We start from the raw sequence: 20,243 nt of genomic DNA, 5'->3' as shown, positions 1-20,243 counted from the left end.
TGGGTCTGCTCCTTCCATCCCAGAGCTGCTCCCTCCATCCCAGAGCCTCTCCCTGCATCCCGGGCACCAGCTGGTGCCGGGAGGGATGCTCGGGGGGTCGATGCCTGCATTTAACTCCCTGGTTGCGGAGTGAAGCCCGCAGGAGAGCGGGAGTGCGTGTGTCAGTCAGCATCCTGAGCCAATGGGTGCCCGGTAGGAGGTCTGCGCTCCCGGAGCACGCACGGAACCCGCTGCTCCTTCTGCCAGTTGTGTGCGAGTGTGCGTGCGTGTGCAAGGAGAGACCAGCCACACTGACTGCCTGCTCCCGTCTCTCCCCCTCTCTCCAGCTCGCTAACTCCGTCTCCCTCCCTCTGCAAACATTGGATTTAAACCTGCTCAGAATTCAGCGCAGACGGAAAGCAGCGGCGGCAGCAGCAGCCAGCAGCGAGCGAAGCAGCCGCTCGCCTAGCGCAGCTCCAAGATGTACCATCCTGCCTGCTGGATCGTCTTCACGGCCACCACTGCCCTGCTCTTCATCCCAGGTAGCGCAGGAAGCTTTTTCTGGGGCGGCTGGGAGGGCAGGGGCTGGCAGGGTGGGAGAGCCGAGCGGGCTCTGCGCGCAGGGAGCCGGCTCCGCGCACATTGCGCACGAACGCGCGCAGGCAGGCGGGCAGGCAGCGAGTTTCTCTGCATCGGGGGATTGCCCAGTGCTCCCCGTGATCCCCTTGAGGGGCTCCGGAGCCGTGCTGGACCCCCAGGTGGGCACCGAGCCGCCGGTACCTGAGCGGTGCCGGCACCTGCAGCCCCCGAGCTGGGCAGGGTCTGTCCCCCCGAGCGATCTCTGCTCGAAATGATGGGCTCGTGCAGTTTTTTTTTCCCTTCAGAGTTGGGCACCTGCTGTGCCCTCCCTCTTCTGAGAGCTGTCATGCTATTCCCTGCGCTGCCCTCATCCGTGCTTCCCTGATTCCTGCCAGGCAAACTCGGTGCCTTCCCCTCCAAAGTGAAAATGAGCCCCCCGCCCCAATCCAGGCACTCGGGGAGGCCGTGCCGGTGCCGCAGCCTCGCTGAACTGAGCGGGTGGCTCCCGAAACGGGGGCTGGCCTCGTCCCCCCGGCTCCGGGGGAGATGCTGGGGCTGCATCCAGCGCTGGCTCCGTGCTGATGCTCGCGGGGCAGCGGGCGCTGCATCCAGCGAGGGCGATGGGGGCGGAGAGCGGAGCTGAGCGCCGGGGGGAGGAAGTCACCGGCGTGTTTTTGATGATGATGTGCGCTTTTAGCAGCTGGGGAGATTATCATCCCTGTGCAAGCAGATGGGGACTGGGTGTCGAGGCTGGGATCCGATCTTAACCCAGCCTTGTGTTTTTCATGACCGCCAGGGAGGGTTCTGTTGCACCAGGGAGGGCAGAGGGAGGCACGGCTGTGATTTCAGCAGCTGAAGCACACACGGGCTCTGAGGGGTTGGTGTGGGTGGCAAGAGGGTGAGGCTGGCAGGGGAGAGGTTACTCATGTCACAGCTGGCGAACAGCTCTGCCCACAGCAGGGCTGAACAGGAGGGTTCTTGGGTTAGAACTTGCTTGTGGAGGCTTGTGCCGTGGGACCAGGCACATCCTGAGGTCCTGTGGAGCTGTCACACTGCAAACTGAGCAGATCAGTGGGTACAGGACCCCCTGGGATGGGCACAAGACCCCCTGGAATGGGCTGGTTGCCCCTCTGTGGGATGGCAGGGGGCTGGGATGTGCATCAGCACTGGGGTCAGCCCTGTCCCCTGGGCCAAGCTTTGGGAGCAGTGGTGGAAAACCCTTGACCAGCAGAGCCTCGAGCTCCTCAGCAGCAGCAGAAACCAAAATGGTGCATCTGTAGTTTAGCATGTGAGCACAAGGGAGCCATGGCTGTGTGAGCTGCCTGACTTTGTGCATGTAAAGGGGTTTTTTTGAAAATAGATCTTCAGCAGGACAGGGTGGGTGTGCCTGGCGTGGGGGCAGGCGTGCCTCAGCAAGGATGCTCTGAGCAGAGCATTGGCTCTTTCACCCTCCTGCTGGATAAGGTTCTGTGGGTTGGAATTGCAGAGAAATGGATGGAAGCAGCTGTGTGGGCCAAATGGGAGGACGTGTGACACTTGATGGGCTGTCACAGAGATGTCCTTAAGCTGCAGGAGCTGGCAGAAACCTGACAGGGTGCATTTGCTGTTTGCCAGTGCTCTGCTGCACTTTCCTCAGGATGTGGCTGTTTGGGCCAAGCCAAGGCCTGGGCTGGCTCTGGCCCCTGCATGGGCCAGGGAAGGAAAAGGCCCTTGCGTTTAAGTCCCTGGAAACTTGGGAGAGGCTTCTTGATCCACACTTATGCAGTTGTAGCTTTCCCTTCTTATTTCTATTAAGCAGCAATATCTGCTTTGGCTTTGGATGTTCCCCTGAGCTAAACCAGCCCAGGACTTTGCCTGGCTGGGCTCAGCCCTTAATCCATCAAGCCAAACCCTTCTGCCTGCATTAGAGGAAGGGAAATACTCTGGGCTGCTGGTGCTTTGCCTTCCTGCCCTGCATTTGAACATCTCCAATCCTTTTTATTTATGCCTGGCTTGCAGAGGTTGGATGTTTTCCCTCCCTGCCCAACCTGTCCCAGCAGTGATTGCAGTCATGGTTTCACTGCTGTGGGCTGGAACACGAGTCACGTTGGCAAAGTCACGGATGGCAGAGGGAAGGTGAATGGTCCCTGCTGTCCTTTGGAGCCTGCACCTTTTCCCAAAATGTTTTTCTTGGGCTGTTTATTATTCACAGGCAAAGGTTTTGTGCAGGTGACTCTCCCCTGGGATATGCAGAGGCTGGTTCTGAAGTGCAAACTCTTTTCCTTTCCGTTTTTATCCGAATCCTGCGGGAGTTTCACACGGGGTGGTTAAAGTGAGAAGGGAACCTGCTTTTAGAAGGTGTAATTAGAGTGAAGGGAAACATCACAACTTGAAGGCTCCTGCAGAAAATAGCATCGCAAAGTTATTATTAGCTGTAATAGCTTATTTGCCAGTTTTTCCTCTTTCTCCTGCTCCCACCTCTGTCTTTCCCCCTTTCTCTTATTTTTGTTAGGAAAGATGCATTTTTCCCATTGGGTCTTGTGTCATCTCGTTACCAATTTACTCTCGTGGAATCTAAAGACACGAAAGGTTAATGCAATAATGAAACCCTGACCCCTCTGGTCATGGAGACTGTCTTACTCTGCAGCTTTTTACTTCTTTGTAAGACAAGTTTCTATCTAAAATAATTTGGAAGCCTTAATGCTGTTGTCATCTGGAGCCTTGGGGGAGGCGGGTTCCTGGACTGGGGTTGCTCTCTGAGGTGGGAAGGATGCTGAGGGTTTTTAATGAGTCCAGCGCTGCAGGATAGGGAGGTGAGTGGGTAATTTAATTGCCAAGCTGTTGGCAAATGCTTTGAACTGCTGGGCATTGTGGGTGCTGCTGGTTTGAGGTGAGGGTGGGCTGTGATGGGGAATGAATTTGGGGCAGGGGGGAATCGTTGTCTGAGCTGCAGTCACAGGGTGACATCATGGCTCTACAGGTGGCAAAAATCAATGCTCATCAGCCTCTTCAGACATTTATATTGCTGCCTTTGCAGGCTGGGGGAAATTACTTGTCATGGCAGTGGTCAGAAAATCTGGTACTGCAGGGGGGGATGGACAATCCTGTTTTTCACTGCTCCAGGACACCGGGATCAAGGTGAAGCTTGTAGAGCTTGGGGTGTCCCCCAGTGTGCCACTGTCACCCTGGCACCCAGGACCTGCTTTCTGCATCCTCCCAGGGACTCTGTGTGACTTCATCCTTGCTGAGGCAGCCTGGCTTTGGTGGTGGTTGTAAAACCCATCTAAATTTACAAAACAGACATTGCAGGCATTAAAAAACACCCTCCCATCCCCTCCTAAAGGGGTCCCTGCTGCAGGAGCTTGCTTTTCCTGCTGCCTGTGACATGACTGTCACCTCTCTCTGGTGGGGGATGCTGGGCTGGTGGAGGGCTGCTGATCCCTGCCACTAAGCCTGAGAATAAGTACCTGGAGCACATTAGTTCTGCTTTAGTGTCATTTCAATATGAGCAAGAGGGGCTTAAAGGGATTTTCTGTGCTCTCCCAAAGGCTGGGGATAGGTGTGGATCAGGCACTGCAATCATCAGTCTTCCAGGAGGAGTCAGGGAAGCTGGGGAAGGTGTCCCAGCAGGATGGGGTGTGAGCCCAAAACCACTGTCTGGCCTTCCTCTGCCTCTCCCTGAGGCCTGGCCTGTACTTTCCCTGCCAGAGGGTGATTTCTCCATCTCCTGGCTCCCAGTACAGGGAGAAGGTTGGTGTTGGCTCTTAGAGGATGCTTTAATTCTGCTGGGGAGGAGCAGCACTCGCTGTCATTTCCAAGCAATGTGGGGAGAGGGAGTGTGATGGGAGAGGAGGCACACACAGCTCTTGCTCCCTGCAAATCCCCGCCGGTGCAAGTTCCCAGAAGAATTTGCCCTGGGGGCTGTGGGTTTCGGGGTCGGTGGCTCTGGCAGCTGCCTTTCAGGATGCCCCAAAGTGCTGAACCTTGCTTTGCATTTTCCAGCAGCTTCTCTTTGACAGCCTCTCCTTTGTGCATTCCGTGGTTGCAGACGGCCGGGTGGAGGAGCTTTTGCTGGTGCGAATCCCTGTGAAAAACTGAAAAGGGAGAGATGTTTCAAAGGCACCGATGGGAGCTCTGTGCCTTAACTGGCGCCTTTGAAAATCTTCTCCAAAGGCTTGAATATTTGGTTATGGCGAATTTTGAGCTGCATAAACAGCTGTGTTCATATTTTACAGTTGAATATGAAATTCGGAGTTTGTGCTTTGCTTGGTGAGAAACCAAAGTCACTGAGAGGGGCTGTCGGGGTGCAGCGATGGACCCCGAGAGGTTTGTGGGGGAACAGGGCACCCAGGAGGACCCTTCTGCTGCAGTCAGGTGGGGATAGAGCAAAACTTGTTGGATTTTATCTGTAATCTCCTTCACGACCCTGGGGTCACCCTCAGCTTTGCAGCTCTGCCTTTCCCCTCCCCAGTCAGCCAAAGCTGGGCACTGATCCTGAGCCCTTCTTACCTTCTGAGCATCCCCTGAGATGCTCTCAGCTGCTGGCATGTGCAGGATGGGGAGTGATTTCAGCTGTCACACTCCTCCTTTTTGTTTAAACTTAAAAATAATAACAGCTTTGCTGCAAATCTCCTTGCCTCCCAGTCATCTTTCCCTAATGAAGGCACGGTACATATAATTACCAATGCAGCAACAGCACATAACAGAGGTGGCTTTGACACTTGCTGCTCCGTGGGTGGGTTTTTCCAGGGAGCTCCTCTTCGTTTCATGCTAAGAGAGAAGAAACACTTTCCTGCCTGCTTCTCCAAAGCTCTGGGATCGTGTTTTCACCCTCTATGGGTACCCAGGCAAGGTGGCTTTTCTGGTGGGAGCGGCAGGGGACGTGTCACCCTTGTGAATGGATGGACACGCGAGCCCAGGTGTGTGGGGCTGACTGGGAGTTGGGGGATTCTCCCTCCAGTCCCAGCTTAGGTTCAGACAGCGTGGGATGGCTGAGGGCAGTGGTTTGGGATGCTCAGGTACTGCAGGGACCCATCAGTGAGAGAGCCACCCCCTTGGGAGGAGCTGCTTTTGGGAAGTTGAACCTGTTGCCTGTGCGGCAGAGTCATGTGCGCCGGGGACACGTGTGAGATGAGGCAAAGAAGGGGGAAAAAGAGGAGATATTTTTAGGTTTACTTTTCTGTGAATTCAGCGCTAGTGAAAAGTGCTGGATTGACTGCTCTGGAGACTGAAGCCAAGTGCAGGGAAGGGTAGCCCAGGAAAGCTTCCCTGTGAGCTCTGCACTTCAGGATGGGATGGTGGGACTGGACCTCATCAGCTCAGACTGCCTGGACAGCAAAGCCATGGGGGATGTCTGTAGTGTTGAGCAGAGCTGGTGCACTCATGGGGTTTTCCAATGGATTTAGGATTCCCAGGAGGGCAGCTGGGGTTACCTGTGCTCCATATGGCTTTGTGCTATATGATTCACCCCATGGGTTGCTCCTCCTGGCTCCTCAGCCACATGAGGACCAGCTGACCCCGCAGCAGGAGGTTTGGGCTTCCTTCTGGTCCTGCCTTTTCCACTAACCACGCTTCCCAGGCATGTGTATTCCCATGCTTTTTGCAGAGCATGGAAGAAGAGGTCTTCACATGGGGCTTGGCCCTCAGAGCAGCTCCAAAGTGGTGAGACTGGGCTGAGCCAGGCTGTGCCCCACGTGTTTTCTGAGCAGTGTCCCCCTGCTGTCCCCTGCCAGCCCTTTGCCTCCTCTCTCCCAACTGTTTACTTCTGGCTTTTGTTTCCTGGACTTGTTGCTATGCATGCAGCATGTGGAAGGAGCTCCAGCGAATATAGGCCACACTTTGATTGTTCAGCAAGCTGGAAAATGATGATTATAATTTTTGACAGAAAGGAAGGGAGGGGGAAGGAGATCTCTGGGCTTTCAAATCTGCTCTGTCATAAGCAGGATCTTGCAAGGACCTTCTGATGACTTCTCCCGCCCCAAAGGAAATGGAGTTTGCATAGCAAGAGGGGTTAGAGGAAAAATTCCTCTCTCTGCAAGGACAAAGTGGCACTTCTTTCACCAAGCCTTCCACCTCGGGTGGCGGTCCTGTCACAGAGCATCAGCCAAATGCAGTTGGTGTTGGCCAGTAATTGACTGGGAAGCATCCAAGAGAAACCTTGATGCTGCTAAAAAAATCCTCCTTCCTGTTAGAGCAGCACACAGGTGCATCCCTTGGATTGCAGAGGTGCTGGCAGAGCAGTGCCTGCAGTGCCAGCCCTGGGGGCCGTGGGTGTTGAGGTGGAAGCCAACCTGGAACTGTCTGGAGGCTCCAAAGGCTTCTCCCAAAGGGGCAGCTCCATTTGGGGCCACACCAGCAGGGGACTTGTCTCATCACAGTCCAGCCTGGCAGCAGAGCCCATGGAGATGTTGGCTGCTCCTGCCCCTTCTCAACTCACTGCTCTGTTGGCATCACCTGCACAGTCCTCGAAGGATCTCCCTATTTATTTGTTTTATTTAATGGCATTGGCCAATTTCCACTTCAAATTTTTTTCTTTTCTTTTTTTTTTTTTTCTTCTTTGTGGTTGTTTATTTTAATGCGATCACTCCTAATGAGGCTAATGACATTTAGTCTCTGTGGCGGTGCATTTTAATTTGGTCACCGAAATGTCAGCGCACGGCTGCCTCCTCCTATCTCCCCGTGACAAAAGGCACCTCAGACAAAGGAGCCCTGTCCCCAGCTGTCCCTCGCCCTCCTTATCTCCATCCTCACAGGGACGGGCCAGCACTTTTGGCAAAGCCACCTCCTGCCATCCCCTCCTCTGCTGGTGCCAGGGGAGCGGGTTTGGCCGCCAAGGGCCGCGAGGAGGGAAAGTGAGGGCTGCCGGAAACTCGGGATTTTCAGGCGAGCCAGCGCCACGTAATTAATCAGATGTCAAAAGCTCTCAGCAAAGTTAGCTTTGATCGGCAGGGAAATCTGTCAAATAGGTCGTTCTGCTGCCCCCGGTGCTTTTCTGTCTCGCTCTGCCCATAAGTCTACCTGGCACTTCTCCTTTCCATGGCCATGTTGGGAACTTCCCACAGCAGGGTAGGACCTTCCTGCTTGGAAAGCTGGACCAGCTTCTCCTTGCCTGCACTAGGGCTGGTGCCATGGGCATTTTAGAACTGGAAATGGGAAAAAGGGAGAGGGCTGGGGTGGGAGTCATAGATATTTGGAGAGGGTGAGGTGCTCAGATGTTGTGTGTGAATTTGGAGAGGGCTGTGGTCCAAGCTGGGGGGTCAGGAGCAGCCTAAACCCTGGGGAGGTGGTGCTGGGGTCACAGGTGGCTGCACTGGAGAAGTGGAAACTTCTCTGCCTTGTGTTGCACCCAAATCTCTCAAGGTGCTGAACCTCAGAAGCCTGAGCCATTTTACTTAAGAATGAGTCCTTTTTTCTGCAATCTGGGTCCAAATGCAGCTGAATTTGATCTGTTCTCCTTTGATCTGTTCCTCCCTCGCTATTCTATGTACCAGGAATGGATGAAGATTAAAGTTTGCAGTTTCTGAGCAAACTAGGTTACTCATCACTGCACGATACCCAATTACCTGCTGATACCTCAGGAGTGAGAAGGTATTGATCTTGCTTGGATTTGAACTTGTTGAACCAAAGACTCTGGATATTTCAAATCCGTTGTGGAGGACGTGCCATTTCCTTCAGGAATCAAAGAGGGATGCAGGCTGTGTTTCTGCATCACATGGACTGTGGGAGGTGGGTCTCTCCTCTCTGCCACAAGGGAGATGACCAATAAGTGATAAATAATATTGTCTGTACCCTCCACACCACAGGAGGGATATAGACGTAATGACTTTTGTGATGTGCCTGGGAATATCTTAATTTTGCTGGGAAGAAGTCCTCAGAAGCTGATTTTTACCTCACATGGGTGGGTTTTCTGTGCCCTCTCTGCTCACCACTTCTTTGTGAGCACTGCAGGCTGCAGAAGTGCCTTTGATGGCATCCCCTGTGTCTGCCTTCCTCCTGTCTGTTGTGTTCCCAACCAGAAATAGCCAATAAATTCAAAAGAAACACGAAAATTCTTCCAAAAATTACCTGGCGAGACGAGGCCGGGGGGCCTGGATCAAAACCTTTATTACTGAAACTCAGTGATATCAGGTCTCACTCTTACACAGTGTTTGTTTCCAGCAGATCTTAAAATAATTCACGGAGAAGAGAAATTTTATTGTACCTGTTTTTGTAGACAGGGGAGCCAAGGAATAAAGAGGGAAAATGACTTGCCCAAGGCATGTGCAGAGACACGTGTTAAGAGACGTGTCCTTGCTGTAGCTCCAAATCTGAAGTGCGTTTTTCCTTGTGAAACAGTGGAGTTCCTGCTTTGAGAAACACAGAAGAAACAGTGCAGGATCACTACATTAGGTGCTAAAATCCCTGTGCTGGGCTGGCAGGGAGCTGGAGCACCACCAGGCTCTTGAACCTGCACTTAGATGCCCCAGTTTGTGTCCTGGCAGGAGAGTCTGTAGCACAGTTGAGGCAGTGATGTCTGGAAGAAGGAAAATGTGAATTCATGATCAGCCTGCCTTTGTGAGTGGAGGGGCACCCTCTGCTCCTCTCCAGGCTGGCAGGAGGGCAGCACGTGGTTGATCCCCCTGCCCTTTCACGTTGCATCTTTGCCTGTCCTTCCCCTGAGGCTGGAGAGCGATGATCCCGGAGCTGAAAGGAGGAGGCGAACAGAGGAGAAATTCTCAAGCACACTCTTCACTCAGCCCTCGGTCTCCAGATGGAAGCGCTCTTTGGAATTTCAGGGGGAGCACGCATTTGTCCTGTCAGCGCCTGCCCTGCGCTGCAGCATCCGCCGGCCGCCGCGGGGCCGAGAGCCGCTGCCTTTGCCAGCCTCTCCGGATCCTCGGGACACTTTATCTTTATAAAGTCGCAATAAGTGGACAGTATAATATATTTCACTTTTAATAAGGTGTTGCCAGTTGCACACACTCTGCAGAGCAATTAGTGTCAAAGGCGGCTAAGCAATGGCGGGGCGCCGTAATTCCGCTGTTTACCGGGCTGCAGGATTTATGGGCAGTGCTGGAGGAGCCGCGGCCACGGCTTGGCTGGAGGCACAGGAGGTGCCGTGCACTGGCTTGGAAGCCACACTCTGAGCTGCTCTGAGTCGTGGTACTCTTGGGAGAGAGGCAGGAATGAGCCACTGCTTTGTTTTGGTGTCTCCCACCCCAGTTCTGGGATTCCGAAAGGAGATGCTGAGCCTGCTCAGATGTGCCTGCCAAAATTTTGGGCAGTTGCTCAAAATTCAGACTGAGAGGACCCCCTTGCTCTTTGAGTGTTGGCATGGGAGGAAGAGCTTTGCCATGTGAGGTTTTCCACCATCAAGGAAGGGAATCATAGAATCACAGAATGGATTGGGTTGGAAGGGACCTTAAAGATCATCTCATCCCACATCCTTGCCTTGGGCAGGGATATCTTTCACTAGGCCAGGTTGCCTGGCTTTGAACATCTCTAGGGACGGAGAGAAGTCTGGAGAAGTCTCCAGTGTCTGGATTAAAGGTAGCCCCTGGGCTTGGTTGGCACACAGGCATTGTGCTGATGGTCTGACCAGTCGGGTGAAGACAGGACAGGAGAGGGGAATTTTCAGGTCTGGGGGAGGCTTTTTTGCATGCTTACATCCTGTGAGGTACCTGGATGGTGGGGGTATCCAGAGATGGTGGGAGATGCTACTCAGTGGTTCTGCTTCCCATAAGAGTAACCCCATTTTCTCTCCTGGGCATCTAGGACTTCTTACTTCAGCTTTTCGAAATTTTTTTTTAGCATCAGGGCATGTTGGGCAAAGAGTTTCAGTGAGCTCAGCTCAGAGAAGTGCTTATCCCTGCCTCCTTCCCATGAACTGAACATTCCTGCTTTTGTCTGGGGACTCTCTGATCATCACAGGCTGTACTGTGCAGTTTTTGTAAAGTCAGTCCATGTGCTGATCTCACTGCTGAGGCTGTCAGGCAGCTCCACCATCCTGCCACAGCCCTCCTACCCAGATCTGACCAGGCTCATCCTGCCACTCATATTTCCAGAGGCTTGACCTACAGTCCTTGGCTTTGTGTGAGGACAGAAAGTGGTGTCACACCATGAGCGGGGTGGAGGGAGGTGCCGCTGTTCCTAATGGCTGGATTGGGCTGCAGATGCTGCAGAGTCAGTCCAGGCAGGATCTGCTGCTGGGAAGCAAACTCAGTTTGTGTCAGATGTGTGGGATGTGGTTCTGAGGGTCTGGGATCAGCCCTGTGGGGACTGCACATGCACACACAGCCGCTAATGCGCGAGGCGCGTGCCAGGGATGCAGCGCTGGGTTCTGCATCCCTCATCTCCAGCTGCCATCAGCTCTGCACGCCTGAACCTGCACCTCTCCTGCCATTTGCCACCCCAGCCCCTGGGGATGCCTTCACTCCTGGAGGGATCAGCCCCAGAATTTGGTTTTTGGAGCCAGCACAGTTGATATTGCTGAGCCCATGCCCCTGCCCGCTCCCCCTTCCCCACCCCCTGATTCTCAGTTCAATAAAGTCCCAGTATCTTGGGTTTGTTCTCCGAATTGAAAGCCTTCCATTTTCACACCTCTGTAATTGGTGCTATCTGTTGAGAGAAACTCTGCAACTCCAGCCAGCCAGGGTCAGGAGGAGCTGAATTGAATTAAAAGGAGCAGAAATTGGTTCGAGGTGGGCAGAGGGCCGCAGGGAGAACTATGCAATTTCTCTCCTCAGGGCTCCTGATGAGCAGAGCAAGCAGCAGCTTCCCATCTCTGCCCGTGGGGGGCTGACACTGGCCCACCCACACCTTAATCTGCACATCGAGGTGGGCATCTCTCAATTGAAAACAAGGAAATGAAACCCAGCATCTCCTCCTTTTATCTGGCCAGCAGGCCAGGACTCTGCTCCTCTGGCTCCTTGGCCAGGATGCTGACAACTGTCACTGAAATGACCTTGCTGTGATTAAATACAGCAAGAAGTGATGTTTTTAATAAAAAACTAAAGCAGTGATACAAGCTGATGGCTGGGAGATTTGAGGTGCTGTGTGTTAATCCTACCTGTATCTGAGCCCCAGATTGAAAACTCCTTGTGCTGTTGGACTGAGTTAAGGGCAAGCATCCTGGCCTTTGGATCATGGTTCCCCAGCTCAGTCTCTGCTGGCTTAGGCTGGTGTAAAACCACAGAAACTTCAGCCAAAGCCAGTGGATTTATAGCCCCGTGGTAAAGCTAAGGATGGAGAGAGTGCTGGGAAGTGCCAGGTCTGAAGTTGTCTTAGGGGAATGGATGTGATGCTTACAGCTCTTAAGGAGCTGCTTGGAAATTTTCCCACATTTTTTTTTCCCCATGAAAAATGGTTTTTTTGTTATCTTCGCTCACAGAGTGTAGGAGCACTCTTTGCTTGGCTCTGGGAAGCTTGCTTATCTTGAGGATGCTATTTCTAGGAGCAGGAGGAGACCCATCTGAGGAAGGGAGTGCTGTGACCTCTGATCCCCACGCTGCCCTTATCCCTCAGCCCACACAGAGTTCTTCTTCCTCAGGCCAGGCTGGGCTGGTTTTCTCTTTTGTCGCTCTTCTAGTGGGTGTACAATTAGTTTTTATAAGGGATTTGGCCCCAGGTCTTCCCCAGCCCAGCTAAATGTCCTTGGCTTTTCAGAACCAGAGCCGCTCTTGCTTTGGTGTTGGCTTGGTGAGCACTCAGAGTAGAGTGGCTCCAACAGGACAGCGCAGAGAGGGGGAGATATTTCAAATGGTGAAATTTCAGGCAACAAGGGAGCAATTTTCCACCCACTTCTGAGCTGGAGCGTAGCCCTTCCAGTCTCCCTTTCTGTTGCTCCCCAGCTGGGCTGGCACCAGGGATGTGCCATTTATTGGAGGCAGTGAGAAGGCACGTGGCCAGGGTAGCACTGGAGGATGCCAAGCGCGCTGCCCTGCCTGCCCAGCTGTTTGGAGGATATCCCCAGCCCCATTTTTCCCCCCAGGGGGCTTATTGCTCATGGCCTTGCTGTCCCCTGCTCCTGTCCCTGGGCAGCAGAGGGGACAGTGGCACAGCTGGAGCTGGCAGAGCACCCTGGGCCCCTGCTCTGCCTCTCTCATAATTTATACAAGCGCAGGCCGATGTTCCCTTTTAAATTGACAAAGGCAGAGACTGGAGCCCGGGAAGCCCTCTGACCCCGGAGCCCTGGTCCATGAAAATTACAGGCGCTGCACAGCACGTTTCCTCTTGATGTACTTGCAGTGGGGAGATGCTGGTTAATTTGCCAGGACTCAGAGGTGACCCGGGTTTAATAAAGAGGATTAATGGATTTGAGCTAAAGGTCTCGGCTGTTTGGAGCTGATAGCCTTCTCCTTCCAAGACACTCCGGCAAGGCACGGCTCAGCCTCCTGTGGGGAGAGGTGGGGGCAGCTCTGCTGGAGGAGCACTGCTGTGTGGGCAGGGCATTGCCTCGGGGTTAATTAGCAAACCCAGCTACCCTGGCCCATCTCCCCGGGCTGGGCAGTGCTGCTGTGAGGCTGCCAGCCTGCCCTGGGTCCTGCCTGTCGCTCCTCCAGCTGCCCTGGGACGTCCCCTTCCCACCTTTGGGAAGCTTGTGCCACCCCTTAGGAGGGGACATGACCGGGTGAGAGGCATGACACAGAGCTGCGACACAGAGCTTGTGCAATGCCTTGTGCTCCAGTTTTGGGATTGGATGCTGAATGTGGGCTCAGACCCCTTGTTTTAGCAGCTTTCCCTGTGGATGGTTTAGGACAGCAGTGCCCTCCAACCAGTGGATGCCAACAGCAGTGCCGACCTTACTGAGAAGAGTTTGTGCTTTGTACAAAGTCCAGGGATTTACACTCTTCCCTGGGGAAGACAGGCAGGGTTTTAGGGATAGGCATGGTTACACCAGCAGACCCTACAGTGCTGGGCAGCTGGGGAGCAGCAGAGGAGGTGGTTTGGCTCAGGGCTGGACCCCTGAGTGGTGTCACAGCTGGATGTAGGGATAGAGGCAGGATGCAGAGGGAGTTCCTCACCTGTAGGATGCACTTGTGAGGTGTGAGTGGTGACAGGGCTGTAGAGGAGAGGAGCAGCCTGAGGGCAGTTTGTCTCAGCACATCCATGCTGCTCTGCCCGCTGGAGTCCTCCTGTTCCCACAAGGGTTAAGGACAATCCTGTGGGAAGGATCCCACGGGGCTGCCAAAACCCGTGGCAGGAGTGATTGGCTGCCAGGGGCTGTGATGGGGAAGAGGCTGAGCTGAGCTGCTGCCATATCCCTCTGCTCTGCCTTCCCACTTAATGTTCCCAGCACGCAGAGAGCAATGAATTCCCCGTAGCGTCCCGCTCCCTGGCCCTGGAGTCCCTGGCGATATTCCCGTAATAAATAAGTGGAGTACTTTGGACAGGAGCAGCCAAGGACTGGGCCAGTTTCCCTGCCGGGAAAATGCATGCACGATCAATGCAATCAACTTACCCTTCAGGTCCTTTTTGGGTTGGATGGTAGAGATGCTCTGACTGAAACCCATTTATTGAGTAGAGAAGGTGCAATGGAATTACAAGCTGTAGCTTTTATCAGCTCCTGGCTTCTGCCTTGTCTTTACCTTATCCAACAGAATGCTGAGTGTTATGAAGCATTATTCTCTTAAAACCCCATTACTCCTCATTTCAGAGGGGTGTGGAAGCACTCAGTGATTCATCCTTTGCCAACTACAGGTGGAAGTGTTCAACAGGAGGTCCTGGCATGGAGCTGAGTCCTATTTAAAGTATTATTTATCCCTCTAGGGCTGGCCACTGACCTCTCTTAGCTCTCTTGCTCACCAGGCAATTCCAAGTGAACAACTCCCTTGCAGAGCTGAGCATCAAGTCAGAGCCAAAACCATTTGTGTTCCTCCCAGTGTGTCCCACAGCTCTTTAGGACAGGAAGGGAAGGTATTTAATGTATCATGGAAAAATTAAGTACAGGAGCTGGAATGGATGATTCAGCAAGTGCACTTAAGGGTGATGCCCTGTTATAATGGATATAGTGGAAACCCTGGAGGGAATTTGTAGAGATGTCCATGGCTGCACAAACTCTGAACATCATTAGGAATGAGGTAAATTTTGCCCATCTGTGCACATGTTTTGGTCACTTTGGGCTGATGCTGGCAGTATTTTTTGGTCTGGGTAGTGCATGACTCGTGGGGGATTTCTCCCTCTATAAACAAGCCTATTTTCGAGTAGCTGCTGAAATGGAAAAAAGGAAAAATAACCCCAGAAACGGTGAGTTTGCTCTCATTTAATCTCTTTAAACCAGCCACCACAGAGGTCAGGGCAAGAGCCCGTCAGGCAAATAATCTTTAATGCTCACAGGCAGCCAGGACTTGGTATTTATTTCACTTCAGGTTCCTCTAGCAAGAAGCATCACCTGCATGCCATCCTCTTCCTCAGGTGCCGTACACCGGGCTCCTGGCACGCTGTGTCCCTGCTTGCTGTGGTGTCCCTGATGTGCCACGAGCGATGTGGCTAACGGCCCTGTGCTGCTTCCCTGGATCCGAGGGGCTGGGCACCGAATTTAGCCGAGCTGTAGCTGGGCAAAGAGTCTATTTCAGTCAGTGCTGGGCACTGCTGGCGTGCAGAGCGCAGCGCCCCGGTCCTGCAGCCCCTTCTGAGGCTGCATCGCAGGAATACCCTGGCTCTGGATGCAGAGACATGGGATGCAGAGAGCTGGGATGCAAAGGCTCTGGATGCAGAGAGACGGGGTGCAGAGAGCCAGGAGGCAAAGGCTCTAGGTGCAAAGAACTGGGATGCAGAGAGCTGGGATGCAAAGGCTCTGGATGCAAAGAGCCAGGGAGCAAAAGCTCTGGATGCAAAGGCTCTGGATGCAAAGAGCCAGGGAGCAAAAGCTCTGGATGCAAAGAGCCGGGATGCAAAGGCTCTGGATGCAAAGGCTCTGGATGCAAAGGCTCTGGATGCAAAGAGCCACTTTGCAGTCAGGTCAGGCTCTTTCCGCTCTCCTCAGCCCTCGCCAAGGACCTGGGGGTGCCGCAGCGGGGTCCCCCCTCTGCAGCGGGGCCTCGCAAATGAGCGCGGCCGCACCGGGGCTGCTGCCTGAATGCATTCAGCCGGCATTGTCTTCCCTGCGCTCCGCTCCGCCTGGAATTCTTCCCTGGGATCGCCATGCATTATTTAGCTTGGCGCTGGAGATGCTGTTTTCAGGAAGGGGCCGGGCAGAGCATCCCCCAGCTCCGGGTGTTGCCTGGCAAGCGAGCAGAGCATCTCCATGGTCTGACCCTCCAGCCCTGTGCTGCTTTTCCCGGGAGAGCTCTCATCCCGGGCAGCAGACCTAGCGCGAAATTGCTGCTCACCCCTGCAGCAGGAGATTTCATTATCATTAGCTGAGCTTGCACAGCTCCACGTGCTGTCGTGCAGCTGCAAGTTTAGCTGGGCCTTTTAAAAATCCAGCTGCAATATAGTTAATTTTTTTTCCCCTCCCTTTTTTTCCCCTGTGTTTTTATTCTTTGCCTCGCAGAAAAGCTTTGCTTTTATGTTTTGGGTCAATTTGGCAGCCTCTGAGCATAGTGCATGCTCAGAAAGGGCAGAAAATTAGTATTTCAAGGATTGCAGCCAGGCAGAGCAACCTGTGGGCAGGTTTAAAATATGCAAGTCCCATTCCCAGGGATTGAGCAGTTTTTGCAGGATTCAGTGTTTATTTTATACCTTAACAATTTACACTAGAGGAAAAAAAAAATAGAAGTGCTAAAAAGTCCCCTTTTTCTTGGGAACAGGAGTCAGGGTCATGGTAGGTGTGGGAGGAAGAAGAGGGATCCCCAGGGAATTTCCCCCTGTGGGCTGGAAAAGTCAAACTCCCTGACTTGCCTAAGATTTCAATTTTTTTTAAGACTCTGGCTACCTGTGCAATGAGCTGACAAAACCCAGCCCAATCTTCCACAAAACTGCTGCTTTTTAGGAGAACTTTGTTTCCATTAGCATTTCCAGCAAAACTCTTTTTTAATGCCAAGTTGGGATTTTTTTCACTAAAATTTCCCCTTTTCTGGGAAGTCCTGGTCAAATCCCTATTCTGTGAGCCAAATTCCTGGCATGGTGACCTTTCCTCATGACTTTTCCCATCCTTGCCCTACCCAGCCCTGGAAGCCACTTTCCCCCCCATTGCCAATAAAGGCAAACAAAAATTAAATCTATAATTATCATTACTAATTCCACTTAATTAGTCACAAGCCAGCAGCCAAATTGGCTTTCTCATAATTATCAGATAAGCAGTAAGCACATCTCATAGATTATAATTAACACTGCTTAATTAAAATCTAATATACATACACCCTTTCCTCAACATATGCCTAACTGGGTTCACAAACAGAGGGGGAGTGAAGCCCCCATCCCTGTTACTCCCCCAAAGATTTGTTGGATGCCACTTTTGTGTTAAGTTGGTGGCACGTGGGATGTTCTTCCTGTGCTTTCCAACACCGTGGCTCCAAAAAAAGTGAGTCTCTGCTTCACAGTGAACTCACACAAGATGCTGTCCCCACTTCACTATTTTTTCTTTTTATTGTTATTGCTCCAGCTGTGACCTCTCCATAATCCCCTGTCGAGGCTGGGCTCTGCAATAATAAAGCAGCTTGAATAAATTACACTTTCAAAGGCGAAGGCCGGATTTTGGTGCAGAGCTCTGGAAATTGATGTCTCTCTTATTCCTTCTTTTCCTGAGCGGGGCTGGGAGATGCTCTGAGGCTGTAGTGAGGCTTTGTGTGTGGAGGGAAACTCTCAAACTTGTTTGCACCTTGGCTGCTCATTGATACCTCACTGAAACCTCATTGATATCTCACCAAAATCTCATTGATACCTCACCGAAATCTTATTGATATCTCACCAAAATCTCATTGATACCTCCCTGAAACCTCATTGATATCTCACCAAAATCTCATTGATACCTCACTGAAATCCCATTGATACCTCACTGAAATCTCATTGATACCTCACTGAAATCTCATTGATACCTCATTGAAATCTTATTGATGTCTCACCAAAATCTCATTGATACCTCACTGAAATCTCATTGATATCTCACCGAAACCTCTTTGATACCTCACTGAAATGCTCTGGGTGCCGCAGCAGCGATGGCAGGGAGCCCCTTGGTCCCCTCCATGGCTTGGTTGAGGGCTTGATGCTTGCAGGTGAGAGCCCACACTATGGTTTGTGTGCTGGGGGGGCTTTTGGCTCCTTTTTCCCTGGATTTGGTGGAGAGGCCCCTCCTGTGGATGAGGAACCCGGGTCTGAACCAGCACAGGCATCATAAGGGGCCACCAAAGCTTTGGTGCTCCCTTTGCAGGTGGCCTGACTTGTGAGCAGGGCACTGCCTGCCAGCACAGCTGCCACTGGCTGACCTTGGGGCAATAATTACATTGTGTTCCAGGTAGCTCTGCTCCCATTCCCAGATAAATTCTTGCCTGTTTGGCTGCCTGAGAGAAGCAGAAACTCCTGATAGTGCTGATTATTAATGAGATCATTTGCCTGCCAGTTTTTGCTGAGCTCATATCTGACTGGGGAGTTGATTCACCGTGGGAGATTTACAAAATGTGATTTCTGTCTCAGAGATGCTGAGCTGAGCTCCTTTAGCCAGGATGGAGGGAGCTCCTTCTCTGGGATTTAGTCCTGGCCAGGGCTCCTGGCTGCACTGCCAGGGCTGGTGACCCTCAGGGCAGGGATGGGGCATTTTTAACACCAATCCTTGGGGATCAGAGGCTTCCATGTCTGGGGAATGGTGGCACTGGGTGATGCCAGGGCACCCTGGCATTCCGTGATGTCAGCTTGTCTCCAAAGGCTTTCAGTGCAGTGGAAGGGAAAGGCTTGGCACGTGTTCCAGCGTCAGGGGAGGATTTGCGGATTAGAGATGTGTAATTGTATGTAGTGCATGACAAAACAAAATAAGTGGCAAAAAGAACTCAGTCGTATTAGGAATTCAAAGCAAGCGTTAAGCTTTTCTACATTAAGGGAGGGAAAAAAAATAGCCAGGAAAATGCACGAGGCAAAATCCCCTTTGCTCTGCATGCTGAGGCACAGCCTGGCTGCTGTGGGATGAGGGATGCTCGCCATCCACAGGAGAGAGGGGCCAACCACTCCTGAAAACTTTTCCCTCCCAGCTGCCAGCCATGGATGGATTTGCTGGCTTGGGAGAGATGTGCATCTGGAATATGAAGGGGAAACAGGGCTGGGGCTTCCTGGCTGGTGTTCCTGGTGGTGCTGGAGTGCCGTGCACGAGCCAGGTGCTCTGGGCTCTGGTGGTGGCTGAGCCCCCTCTCCACACTGTCCCCATGCCCACAGCATCTCCACAGCCTCTGCTCGCCAGGTTCTCGCCTGCCCGTGCGAGGCAGCTGGAAGCTTTTGTCCATGGGGATTTCTCACCATCATAAGATCTTCCCAGATTAAGTAAATAATTTCACATTAGCTTAATTAAGTCTAATAGACTCATTAGTTCACTCTTTGCGCACGTTCCCGAGGGAGGATGGCCGGGAACCGTGAAGAGTTGCTGTGGAGAAATCCTGTGGCATCTTAAAGGCAGGAGCCAGCTGTGGGAGCACTGCTGCTGGGTCAGGGTTGGCTCTGTGAGGTTCAGGAATTAAAAATTTACATCCTCGTGGTGGCTTGAATCACGGGGAGGTCTTTCCTGTCCAAAACGCTGATGGGTTTTGGGCTGGCTGGTGGCTCAGGTGGCTGTGAAGGTGGGTGCAGTGGCACAAGCAGGAACATGGTCCCAGACCATCCCCTGGTGCCACAACTGCTTCCACAAGCAGGAACATGGTCCCAGACCATCCCCTGGTGCCACAACTGCTTCCACAAGCAGGAACATGGTCCCAGACCATCCCCTGGTGCCACAACTGCTTCCACAAGCAGGAACATGGTCCCAGACCATCCCCTGGTGCCACAACTGCTTCCACAAGCAGGAACATGGTCCCACACCATCCCCTGGTGCCACAACTGCTTCCACAAGCAGGAACATGGTCCCACACCATCCCCTGGTGCCACACCTGCCTCCGTGTCCTTGGGAATATGTTGCCCTGCTTGGAACAGGGTGGTTCCATCAGACCAGTCTGGCAGTGCCACAAGGGCACACTTTGGAGTGAGTTTTTTGGTGCTTTTGCAGTATTTTTCTTCCTTCTCCCACTACCAAGAAGTTTCTGAGCCCATCATGCTCAGAAGGGTGGAGAAGAGCAAGGGCTCCTGATTCAGCGGCAGGGTTGGGATGGTCCCTTTGGCTGCTGTGTGGGATGGCAGGAGTGGCTCCTGGATGGTGCTGTGGGACATGGAGAGATCAGTGGGGGACAGATGTTGAGCAGAGAAGCAGATGTGGGGGAAAAAAGGCTGAGGCTGCTGGCTGCCCTGGGTAGAAGGTGATGGGGAATGAAAGGGCTGATGGAAGCTGAAATCTGTGTGTGTGCAGGTGCTGCCAGGGTGGGAGTGTGTCTGTTTGCAGCAGGGGGAGATTTTGGCTTTTCTCTTACCTGCGGGCGTGTGGTACTGAATTATACCACAGCGTACAGGGCATTTTTATGATGCATTTTAAAGTTACATCAAGGGCATTGAGAGCATATGGGTAGGTGACCTCTTTTTTGCATTTGCATAAATCTAAATAAATAAAATAAAATTGAGAGCGGGAGGCAGGGACCTGCAGATCTCTTCATTCCGGTGGCGTGTTCCCATCTCCCGCACACAATGCTGAGGAGCAGAAAGCACAGAAGCCCGAGGTAGAC

General features: G+C 52.7%; 1 protein-coding gene across 2 annotated transcripts in view; it reads left to right on the top strand.

Moving 5' to 3' along the window:
- Positions 1 to 258: 258 nt before the first annotated feature.
- Positions 259 to 20,243, top strand: part of LOC136565604 (opioid-binding protein/cell adhesion molecule homolog) — a 309,090-nt gene continuing 289,105 nt past the window's right edge. For both annotated transcript variants that reach the window (XM_066564280.1, XM_066564279.1), the window contains exon 1: positions 259 to 521. In XM_066564280.1, the coding sequence (XP_066420377.1) occupies positions 461 to 521 (61 nt within the window). In that variant the 5' untranslated portion in view covers positions 259 to 460. The remainder of the gene's footprint in view (positions 522 to 20,243) is intronic.

The sequence above is a fragment of the Molothrus aeneus genome, chromosome 22 (assembly GCF_037042795.1).
Source record: "Molothrus aeneus isolate 106 chromosome 22, BPBGC_Maene_1.0, whole genome shotgun sequence".
NCBI classification, from domain to species: domain Eukaryota; kingdom Metazoa; phylum Chordata; class Aves; order Passeriformes; family Icteridae; genus Molothrus; species Molothrus aeneus.
Note: the sequence above shows the minus strand (reverse complement) of the source record. Positions and strands in the feature narration are given on the sequence as shown.